Below are 12,104 nucleotides of genomic sequence, written 5' to 3'. Positions count from 1 at the left end.
CCCCGTCTCTACTAAAAATACAAAAATTAGCTGGGCGTGGTGGTGCACACCTGTTATCCCAGCTACTCAGGAGGCTGAGGCATAGAATTGCTTGAACCTGGGAGACGGAGGTTGCAGTGAGCCGAGATTGTGCCACTGCACTCCAGCCTGGGTGACAGAGTGAGACTTCACCCTTAAAAAAAAAAAAAAGAAGTCTTTGCCCACTTCAGTGTTTTTTTCTAGTAGTTTCATAGTTTGAGGTTTTAGATTTAAGTCTTTTGTAATCCATTTTGATTTGATTTTTTTTTTTTTTTTTTTTTTTGAGACAGAGTCTTGCTCTGTCACCTGGACTGGAGTGAAGTGGCGTGATCTCGGCTCACTGCAGGCTCCACCTCCAGGGTTCACACCATTCTCCTGCCTCAGCCTCCTGAGTAGCTGGGACTACAGGCGCCTGCCACCACACCCGGCTAATTTTGTGTATTTTTAGTAGAGATGCTTGTAGATGTTTGTCAGTGTCTGGGCATTAAAGAGTTAGGTGTTTATTGTAGGCTTCACCGTCTGGGCTCATTTGTACCTGTCCTTCTTAGGAAGACTTTCCAGGTATTTGAAAGGACTTGGGTCTTGTTATCTAAGCTGGATCTACTTTAGGGGGAACCCCACACTCAGTCATGCTGTGACTCTTGCAGATTCAGAAAGCTATACCACCTTTGTGGTCTTGAGTAAGATCTGAAAGAATGCCCTGCATTAACAGGTAGAGACTCTTGTTGGGTCTTCCCTCACTTTGTCCCAGCATCTCTCTGTCAGTGCTGAAGTGCCTGAAACTGGGGGTTGGGACAGAAGCACCCTTTTAGTTACCACCATAGGGACTGTGCTGGGTGAGAGCTGAAGCCAGCACAGCACTAGGTTTCACCCAAGGCTCCTGTAACCACTACATGGCTATTGCCTGTGTTCCCTCAAGGCCCTCGCCCTGTACAGTCAGCAGGTGGCAAAGCCAGACAGGCTTATGTCCTTCTCCTTAGGACGGTGAGTTCCCCGGGCCTCAGGTTGGTATAGAGATGCCATCCATGAGCCAGGGATTGGAGTAAAAGTCCTTAGAAATCTACCTGGTGTTCCTTTGCACTGCAGCTGAGCTGGCACTCAAACTACAAGATACAGTCCTTCCCACTCTTCCATCCCCTTTCCATAGGCACAGCAGCCTCACTCTGGGGCCACCACCAGCACAGGCCCACAGGGAGTGCTGTCAGACTACCACTGAGGTTCCATTAAGGGCTAGGAGCTCTTCAGTCAGCTTGTGGTGAATGTTGCCTGGTCTGAGGCTCACTCTTCAAGACTCACCCAGGGCAGGTCCAGCAATGTCATCCACGAACCAAGGCCTGGAATGAGGGACCCCAAGAGGCTTCTTGGTGCTCTGTCCCTCTGTGGTTGAGCTGGTAGCTGAGGCGCAAGACAAGGTCCCCTTGACTTTTTCCTCTGTTATTCTCAAGCAGGTGGGGTCTCTGACCGTAACCACCACAGCTAGCAGTGTGCTGTGAGCTAGCAGTGTGCTGTGTTATATCTGAAGCTGGCATGTCTCAGAGTCTCACCCAGTGCCATCGCATACTAGCTGGGTACTGCTGCTAGTTATTCAGGGTCCAAGGGTTGTTTAGTCGGAAGATGATGGGTCCTCCCATGACTGATTTCTTCCCTTCAAGGCAGCGGATTCTGTTTTGGTCCAGAGTGTGTCTAGAAATATTATCTGGGTGGGCCTGGAATGGGTCCTCACAACCCTGCCCAGTGCCCTATCCTGTGGCTGAGGTGACATCCAAAATGCAAGACAAAGTCCTTTTTGCTGTCCCCTCTCCTCTCCTCAAGTGGAAGGAAGGAGCCAAGTAGCCTGGGGTTGCACGAGGGGTGGCACAAGCACGCCCTTAGCTACCCTAACTGGTGTCTCAGTAGGTTGTGCTCCCCCAACCCAACCAGGTCCACTGACTTGGAGCCCAGCTCAGCAGAGGACATGCCTAGGGGTTGCAGTCCTTGTGGCCTCGATCACCTTTCAAGTTTATTTAGGACTTCAGAGCCCTCCAGCCCTCAGTGGCAATGCTTGCCAGATCTCAAGTCCCGACCATTGGGGGTGGGCGATTCCCCTCTTGCTGGGCTGCTCCATATGCTCACTCCCTGGGTACGTGTCCATTGAGTTCAGCCCAGTTTTGCTTTCTGCTATGACAGGAAGCACTGAGTTCCATGCAACGTCTGACAGTCACTGTGCTTTTCCTTCCCAGGAGCACAGATTCTCCACAACAGGCAGGCACTGCTGGGGGATGGGGAGGGGTGGCATTGGCAACTCAAGACTCTACAGCCCCTTTTAGTGCCATTTCCAGTAATACAAAATTAAATCCAGATACTGTGAGTGCTCACTTGATTTTTGGTTCGTGCAAAGGTGATTTTTTTGTGTGTTGTTAGTGTTTAAATTTGGTGTTCTGGGCCGGGTGTGGTGGCTCAGGCCTGTAATCCCAGCACTTTGGGAGGCTGAGGCAGGCGGATCAACTGAAGTCAGGAATTCGAGACCAGCCTGGCCAACATGGCAAAACTACGTCTCTACTAAAAATACAAAAATTAGTTGGGCGTGGTGGCAGGCGCCTGTAATCGCAGCTACTTGGGAGGCTGAGGCAGGGAGAATTAGGGAGAATTGCTTGAACCCAGGAGGCAGAGGTTGCAGTGAGCCAAGATCATGCCACTCTACTCCAGCCATGGTGACAGAGACTCTATTAAAAAAAAAAAAATGAGGGGGCGGTGGCTCAAGCTGTAATCAGCATTGGAGCGAGGGGCGGATCACATCAGGAATGAGACATCTGGCTAACATGAAACCGTTAAAAAATAAAAAAATTAGCCGGGTGTTGGGGGCGTGGCTACTGGGGGGGGAGAATGGCGTGAAGGGGGCGGGTGCAGTGAGCGAGATCGACTGCACTCCAGCCTGGGCAAGAGCAGACTCGTTCAAAAAAAAAAAAAAAAAAAAAAAAAAAATTGGTGTTCTGTTAAGGGTGTGATGGATGCTGCTTTCTATTCTGCCATCCTGCTCTGTTGCACCTCTGGAACTCAGTCCTTTCAATCGGGAACACTAGAGAAACCCTAAATCCCAGGCCCTAAGTTTATAACACAGGTTGTATGGAGGTATTCCCATTTCAGTGAAACTGTGTAAACACTTAGAAGGTCACCCCTGGATTTGGTAGCAGTATGTGAAATGCTCAGAGATAAAACTGATCAGAGTGGGGAGGTGATGTTACTTCAGTTCCGTCTGGCTCCACATTGGAGAAAGGAACATGGGGTTAAGGGAGGAGGAAGGAAGACAGCATTGAGGCTCATTCTATCATCCAGGTGAGGTTTAATGGATGATTGTTGGCCGAGGAGATGTCGCTAGAATTGTGATTTACATTTGGTAAAAGAGCAGCTAGATTTTCTAATGTGGTTGGTAAGGACATGCAAGAGGGTTTCAGGTATGACACTGGGGTTTTTTTGTTTTTGTTTTTGTTTTTTTTTTAGGTGGAGTCTTGTTCTGTCACCAGGCTGGAGTGCAGCAGTGCGATCTCTGCTCACTGCAACCTCTGCCTCCCAGGTTCAAGCAATTCTCCTGCCTCAGCCTCCTGAGTAGCTGGGACTACAGGCACATGCCATCATGCCCAGCTAATTTTTGTAATTTTAGTAGAGACAGGGTTTCAGTGTATTGGTCAGGCTGGTCTTGAACTCCTGACCTCAGGTGATCCACCCGCCTCAGCCTTCCAAAGTGCTGGGATTACAGGCTTGAGCCACCGTGCCCGGGAACCCGAGGGTTTTTGGTCTTCTTTTTTTTTTTTTTTTTAGACGGAGTCTTGCCCTGTCGCCCAGGCTGGAGTGCTGTGTCACAATCTCAGCTCACTGCAAGCTCCACCTCCCGGGTTCACGCCATTCTCCTGCCTCAGCCTGTCTGAGTAGCTGGGACTACAGGCGCCCACCACCACACCCGGCTAATTTTTTGTATTTTTTAGTAGAGACGGGGTTTCACCGTGGTCTCGATCTCCTGACCTCGTGATCCGCCCGCCTCAGCCTCCCAAAGTGCTGGGATTACAAGCGTGAGCCACCATGCCCGGCCTGGGTTTTTGGTCTTAGTAGCAGCAGTGATAGAAGCTGTATCAGCTGAGATGAGCAAGTTGGGAGTAGGCATAATAGTCACTGGGGATATAAGGAGGGTTGTTTTCACCATGCTCAGAGCCTGAGATTCTTGTCCACATAGGTTGAGATATCTGGGAAGGAATTGATATTGGAGACATCCAGTATATGATAGCTAATGTGTGGACTAAGGTGCGTTAGCCATGGGTCCCATTTTGGAGGGCACACTTCATAATAAGGTAGTAAATCTTTCAGGGAGCCAGAAAGGACTGGTTGGAGGCTGGGGACTAGATGTTTTGCTTGGTTCCCTGGGTGACATTATTGGCATCCGTAGGTGTGTTATGCATTCACACAGGAGAGGGAGGTAAGTGACAATGAATGTAGGGTGTGTCAGAGGGCATAGCTTGTCATGGGGTGGACTTCCATGGAGATAATAGAGATGAGATGCAGGCAGAAGTACAGGAGTAATTGAGGGAAAGGTCATCATTGCCAAGGGGTTGGCAAGTGTAGCACAGAAGTGGAATAAGGTCATGGATAGCTGAAGCCACACATGGTTCTGTGTTGCTGTGGAGCCATGCAAGGAGGCCTTCATAGAATTACTTGAGACCACCACTCCTTTGAGGATCCAATAGAATTTCAATTCTGTGGTAATAGTGGATCGGTTTGAATGGGCCATACACACTGGATGGTGTCAGCCATGAAGTGATGTAAGGCCAAAAATGAAGGCCCAAAGTGATTTGCCACCTGGATGCCTGGTGATAATTGGTATGACCACAAATGGCCTGAGTGCAAGTTTCTTCCCCATTTAACTCTCTTTTTATATATTTAAAATTTTTTCTCTCATGTATGTATGTAGAAACAGGGTCTTGCCATATTGTCCGGGCTGTTCTTGAACTCCTAGGATCAAGCAGTCCTTCCACTTCAGCCTCCCAGAGTGCTGGGATTACAGGTGTGAGACACCATGACCGGCCACTTCACATTCTTAAGTAATATATCTGAACGGGTGCCGTGCCTCACGCCTATAATCCCAGTACTTTAGGAGGCTGAGGCGGGTGGATCATTTGACATCAGGAGTTTGAAACCAGCCTGTGCATTATGGTGAAACACCATCTCTACTAAAAATACAAAAATTAACCAGGCATGGTGGTACACGCCTGTAATCCCAGCTACTCAGGAGCTGAGGCAGTAGAATTGCTTGAACCCAGGAGGCGGAGGTTGCAGTGAGCCGAGATTGCAGCACCCCACTCCAGCCTGGGTGACAGAGCGAGACTCCATCACAAAAAAAAAAAGGAATGTATCCTAGCCTCTGAAGCCTTTCCATCGGTGGGACCAGGCAGAGTTCCTGTTATAGCTTGTAGTGAGTTTCAATTCCATTTTTATGTCCAGAGTTATCCAAATAAGTCAATGGCATCCTCCTAAGGGAATCAGGCTATTACACTCTCTTCATCTTACAAAGCTTGCATGCAATGGCTGTGGTTGCTCTCTCTTTGTGGTGAGTGGTGTCCCTCTTATCAGGCTGTTAATATATTTGATACTGTTTTTTTTTTTGAGACATGGTTTTGCTCTTGTTGCTCGGGCTGGAGTGCAATGGTGCGATCTTGACTCACTGCAACCTTTGCCTCCCGGGTTCAAGAGATTCTCCTGCCTCAGCCTCCTGAGTAGCTGGGATCACAGGTGCCCACTACCACACTCAGCTAGTTTTGTTTTGTTTTGTTTTGTTTGAGATGGAGTCTTGCTCTGTTGCCCAGGCTGGGTTGCAGTGGTGCAATTTTGGCTCACTGCAAGCTCTGCCTCCCAGGTTCACGCCATTCTCCTGCCTCAGCCCCCCGAGTAGCTGGGTGCCCACCACCACACCTGGCTAAGTTTTTGTATTTTTAGTAGAGATGGGGTTTCACCGTCTTAGGCAGGATGGTCTCAATCTCCTGAATTCGTGATCTGCCCGCCTCAGCCTCCCAAAGTGCTGGGATTACAGGCATGAGCCACCGCACCCAGCCTAGTTTTTTGTATTTTTAGTAGAGACGTGGTTTCACTATGTTGGCCAGGCTGGTCTCAAACCTCTGACCTCAGTTGATCCACCTGGCTCAGCCTTCTAAAGCGCTGGGACTACAGGTGTGAGCCACTGCGCCTGGCTCAATACGTTTGATTTGGAAACTGCTCTTGACGACATCTGTAGAATATCAGATGTCATTTGTTTTACCAATATTGTAACCCTAGGGGGAGGTTTCAACCCACACTAGTAGAAGACAAAGGAGGAAGTTAAGATACTTTAAGTTGGCTGGACACGGTGCCTCATGCTTGTAGTCCCAGCACTTTGGGAAGCTGAGGTGGTTGGATCACAAAGTCAGGAGTTCAAGACCAGCCTGGCCAACATGGTGAAATCCTCTCTCTACTAAAAATACAAAAATTTGCCAGGTGTCATGGTGCACACCTGTAATCCCAGCTGTTCAGGAGGCTGAGGCAGGAGCATCCTCAGGAGAACCCAGGAGGCAGAGGTTGCAGTGAGCCTAGATCGTGTCATTGCACTCCCGCCTGGGTGAAAGAGCAAGACTCCATCTCAAAAAACGATACTTTAAATTGTGGCCGGGTGCAGTGGCTCATGGCTATAATCTCAGTACTTTGGGAGGCCGAGGCAGATGGATCACGAGGTTGAGAGATCAAGACCATCCTGGCCAACATGATGCAACCCTGTCTCTGCTGAAAATATAAAAATTAGCCAGATGTGGTGGCGGGAGCCTGTAGTCCCAGCTACTTAGGAGGCTGAGGCAGAAGAACTGCTGGAACCCAGGAGGCAGAGGTTGCAGTGAGCCGAGATCGTGCCACTGCACTCCAGCCTGGCAGCAGAGGGAGACTCCATCTCAAACAAACAAACAAAAAAAGATACTTTAAGTTGTTTAAAGGCCAGAGAGAGGCCAGTGGTGTGTGTGGCAGTCAGCTGGAGATGGACGTGGATATGTACCTGGAAGTCTAAAGAATCAGGTGCATTCAGAGAGGGTATCTCTGATGTGCTGAAGATGCCACATTGGGCTTTCCATGACCTCGGCCATACTAGGGGAAGTGCCTGTCAGGAGGGGGTGGACTTTATGTCACAGCCACCACATAGATACCTATTTGTTCAACTAACTATTGTTGTTGGTGGCTGTACCCCATGACCAGTGGGCCTAGTTTCTCCTATGTTTGAGGACCTTGAGAGGAGGATGTGCGAGAGTAGATGTGTGGGAGAGATGGATTGTGATACCTCAGCATAGGGGCGGTTTGTAGTTTCATCTGTTAACATCATAACAGGGCACAGTGACTTTTGAAGACGTGGCCGTGAACTTTACCCAGGAGGAATGGAATCTCCTTAGTGAGGCTCAGAGATGCCTGTACCGTGATGTGACCCTGGAGAACCTGGCACTTATGTCCTCCCTGGGTAAGTTGCTCACACTCACCCTGTGACCTGAGCTAGTCTCTGTTCCCCCCCTCTTTCCCCATTGGCAAGACTTTCTCATGTCAGGAGCATGGACACAGCTTCCTGCTTCAGTTCTATGGGTAGGTTCTTGGTTGGTAGGACTGAGGTGTACATACTGCCCTACTCCTTTCTTGGAGCAGCCCCAACACCTGCTTCACTGCAGGTTCCCAGGGAGGGATTCATAGTCAGAAGCCCACCTTGTTAGTCCTGTGGATGTTTGGGTGTCCTTGTCCAGATTTCAGGTTCCTGTGTACCCAGAGTCTACTTCCTTTCTCTAGCTGCTATTTTCTTATGCCTTCCTGTGGCGGGAATTGCCTTCACAGACTACATCACTGCCCACATAGACCAGAGGCTGTTCTTGTAAGACCTTTAGAAATTCTCCTTGAAATACTCAGTTTTTTTCTCTTGTGGGCTTTCATGGGCTGAGTTGTTCTGAGGCACCATTGGCTGTTCCCTTGTTCTGTCTTTCCCTTAGTCTGTGCATCATTCATTTCCATGTATTTGGTCATCCTTCTGGTGGGAGGCACAGTCCTCCATTTGATCCAGAAGCTACTAATGAATTCAGCCTCAGCATAATGGGCTCAGAAGGAATGAGTGCCTCAAGAGTGGCACTCTGGGCCAGGCACGGTGGCTCATGCCTGTAATCCCAGCACTTTGGGAGGCCCAGGCAGGTGGATCATGAGGTCAGGAGTTCAAGAGCAGCCTGGCCAAGATGGTGAAACCCTGTCTCTACTAAAATACAAAAATTAGTTGAGCATGATGGCGTGTGTAATCCCAGCTACTCAGGAGGCTGAGGCAGAGAATTGCTTGAACCCGGGAGGCAGAGGTGGTGAGCCCAGATCGTGCCACTGCACTCCAGCCTGGGCAACAGAGCAAGACTCTGTCTCAAAAAAAAAAAAAAAAAAGAGTGGCACCCTGGAGGAGGTCATGGAGTCAGGGCTTTATTGAAAGCATACCAGCAACCTATTCTACTTTAGTAGTATTTTTGTGGCAAGAGAAGTCGGCACACATAATTTGTCTTTTCTTCCTCATTCTTGAGAGAATCACACTTGTCACTTCTCTATCTTATCACTTCTACTCTTTTTTTTAACCTTTGACCTACTTGTACATGAACTTGTACCCTAATATCCATTCTCCTATCAAATCTTCACATCTCTGGACCCCAAATCTCATCCATTTTACATATGTCACCATTTGCAGTGTTCTCCAATATTTGCATAGAGATTTGTGTTAGCAAGTATATACATTTTGTTACAAACTGTCCTCGAGCAGTAGCTGCTGTGTTGTGCTTGTGTTTTCCTTGTCCTGGACAAATCCCTCTCTACAGCACTCACATGTCATGAGGACATAAAGTTCTGCAGATGAGTGGTTTGCAGATGTGGGAATTGTAGACCCTGCCTGTACTCCCTGTGTTACATACATGGTTGTGTCCTTTATCCTATGAGGCCTCCTACACTCTGTGACCTTTATAGTCCAGTAATAATAAATAGCACCATCTTCCACCTGAAACCAACATTCTGTTCCTCCAAGTATTTCCTTGGAGTAATTCCTCAGTTTGTCAGATACACTTGTGGGTGGTCTGTGCCTTCCCACCAGAGTTAACATGCACTTCACCAGCATTTTCTTGCTTTCAGGTTGTTGGTGTGGAGTGGAAGATGAGGCGGCACCTTCTAAGCAGAATATTTATATACAAAGAGAGACTCAGGTCAGGACTCCTATGGCAGGTGTGTCTCCCAAGAAGGCCCCCCACTGTGAGATGTGTGGCCCCATCTTGGGAGACATTTTGCATGTGGCAGATCATCAGGGAACACATCACAAGCAGAAACTGCACAGGTGTGAGTCCTGGGGGAATAAATTGTATGACAGTGGAAACTTTCATCAGCCCCAGAATGAGTACATTGGTGAGAAGCCCTACAGAGGCAGTGTTGAGGAGGCATTGTTTGTGAAGAGGTGTAAGTTCCATGTGTCAGGGGAGTCATCTGTCTTCAGTCAGAGTGGGAAGGACTTTTTGCCCAGGTCAGGATTACTCCAGCAGGAGGCCAGTCACACTGGGGAGAAGTCAAAGAGCAAAACTGAGTGTGTGTCTCCCATTCAGTGGGGGGGAGCTCACTATAGCCGTGGAGAATCCATGAAACATTTTAGCACCAAACATATCCTCAGTCAGCACCAGAGACTTCTCCCTAGAGAAGAATGTTATGTGTGCTGTGAATGTGGGAAATCCTTTAGCAAATATGTTAGCTTCAGTAATCATCAGAGAGTTCACACTGTGAAAAGACCTTATGAATGTGGAGAATGTGGGAAATCCTTTAGCAAATATGCTAGCTTCAGTAATCATCAGAGAGTTCACACTGAAAAAAAACATTATGAATGTGGTGAATGTGGGAAATCCTTTAGCAAATATGTTAGCTTCAGTAATCATCAGAGAGTTCACACTGTGAAAAGATCTTATGAATGTGGAGAATGTGGGAAATCTTTTAGCAAATATGCTAGCTTCAGTAATCATCAGAGAGTTCACACTGACAAAAAACATTATGAATGTGGTGAATGTGGGAAATCCTTTAGCAAATATGCTAGCTTCAGTAATCATCAGAGAGTTCACAGTGAAAAAAGACCTTATGAATGTGGAGAATGTGAGAAATCCTTTAGTCGAAAGAGCAGCCTCATTCAACATCAGCGATTTCACACTGGAGAAAAACCTTATGGGTGTGAAGAATGTGGGAAATCTTTTAGCTTAGAAGGATATCTTAGGCGCCATCAACAAGTTCACGCTGGAGAAGGACCTTACACGTGTGGAGAATGTGGGAAATCTTTTAGTTCAAACGTGAACCTTAAGAGCCATCAGCGCATTCACACTGGAGAGAGACCTTACAAGTGTGGAGAATGTGGGAAATCTTTTAGTCGGAAGCCCAGCCTTGGTTACCATCAGCGCATTCACACTGAAGTAAGACCTTACAAGTGTGGAGAATGTGGGAAATCTTATATTTCAAAGGGGCACCTTAGGATCCATCAACGCATGCACACTGGAGAAAGACCTTACGAGTGTGGAGACTGTGGGAAATCTTTTAATGAAAAAGGACACCTTAGGAGTCATCAGCGAGTTCACACTACAGAAAGACCTTATAAGTGTGGGGAATGTGGGAAATGTTTTAGTCACAAGGGTAACCTAAGTTTACACCAGGATGGCCATACTAGAAAAAGGCCTTATATGTGTTGGGAATGTGGAAAATTGTTTAAGAAGAAGTCTCACCTCTTTGTACACCAGAGAATTCACAGTGGAGAAAAGCCATATGCATGTGAGGCTTGTCAGAAATTTTTTAGGCACAAGTGCCACCTCACTGCACACCAGAGAGTTCACACTGGAGAAAGGCCATATGAATGCAATGATTGTGGGAAGTCATTTACCCACAGCTGTGCATTCATTGTTCATAAGAGAGTTCACACTGGTCAGAAGCCTTATGAGTGCAGTGAATGTGGGAAATCTTTTGCTGCAAGCTCCTATCTCACTAGTCACAGGAGAGTTCATACTGGTCAGAAGCCTTATGAGTGCAATGAATGTGGGAAATGTGTTGCTGGAATCGCCAATCTCACTAATCACAAGAGAGTTCACACTGGAGAAAAGCCTTATGGGTGTAGTGAATGTGAAAAAAAATTTAGGAAAAGCTCTTCACTTCATTACCATCAGAGAGTTCATGAAAGAAAGGCCTTATGAGTGCAGTGAATGAGTCCAGTCTCATTAAATACAGGAGAGCACACACCTGAGTAAGATCCCGTGATTGCAGCAAATGTGGAAAATGTTTACCCGAAAGTCTGCTCTCCTTGGACATTGGAGAGTTCACACCAGAGAAAAGTCCTTACAAGTAAAATAAATTGGGCAGTTTTGTAGCCACACTTCTGTATTCCTTCAGGATTATATTTAACACTGAATGAAGACCTTACTAGTGTGGGAAATATAGGATATTTATCCAGAAGTCTGGCTTCAAAACTCACAGGAGAGTTGTCACTATGGATATGCCTTTTGAGTGTAATGTTTGCAAAAAAGCGTCGTGCCTTCTCTCGTTGAATCCTAGAACACTGAGATGAGAAAAACACTGTAGATGTATAGGTTAGATGTATAGGGAATGTTATTATTTTTTCCTTTTTTGGAGAGATGGTCTCACTCCATCACCCATGCTGGAGTGCAGTGCTGCGATCGTAGCTCACTGCATCCTCTTCCCCTTAGGCTCAAGTGATCTTCTCACCTTAGCCTCCATGTAGCTGGGTCCACAGGCATGTACACCATGCCTATTTTCTCGTATTAGTAGAGATAGGGTTTTACCATGTTTCTAGGCTGGTATCAAACTCCTGAGCTCAAGCAGTCTGCACACCTCAGCCTCCCAAAGTGCTGACATTGTAGGTTTGAGCCACTGTGCTCAGCCAATTATGTTTTTCTGTGTAACATGGGAGGAGATCCTGTAAGGGTACCATGTGCCCAAATTGAGAAAACTCCAGGCATGTGGCATCTGTATTATGTTTTTTACTATGCCCTGTTATCTTGCTAGACTTATGTGACTAACACTTA

General features: G+C 47.3%; 1 protein-coding gene across 2 annotated transcripts in view; it reads left to right on the top strand.

Moving 5' to 3' along the window:
- LOC100594417 (zinc finger protein 586) overlaps positions 1-11,716 on the top strand; it is a 79,393-nt gene extending 67,677 nt beyond the window's left edge. For both annotated transcript variants that reach the window (XM_030819484.1, XM_030819483.1), the window contains exons 2-3: positions 7,381-7,507; positions 9,181-11,716. In XM_030819484.1, coding sequence (XP_030675344.1) covers positions 7,381-7,507; positions 9,181-11,255 — 2,202 coding nt within the window. In that variant the 3' untranslated portion in view covers positions 11,256-11,716. The remainder of the gene's footprint in view (positions 1-7,380; positions 7,508-9,180) is intronic.
- Positions 11,717-12,104: the final 388 nt, after the last annotated feature.

Source organism: Nomascus leucogenys, chromosome 10 (assembly GCF_006542625.1).
Source record: "Nomascus leucogenys isolate Asia chromosome 10, Asia_NLE_v1, whole genome shotgun sequence".
In the NCBI taxonomy this organism is placed as follows: domain Eukaryota; kingdom Metazoa; phylum Chordata; class Mammalia; order Primates; family Hylobatidae; genus Nomascus; species Nomascus leucogenys.
The sequence above is the reverse complement of the archived record's forward strand: the minus strand, read 5'-3'. Positions and strand labels throughout refer to the sequence as shown.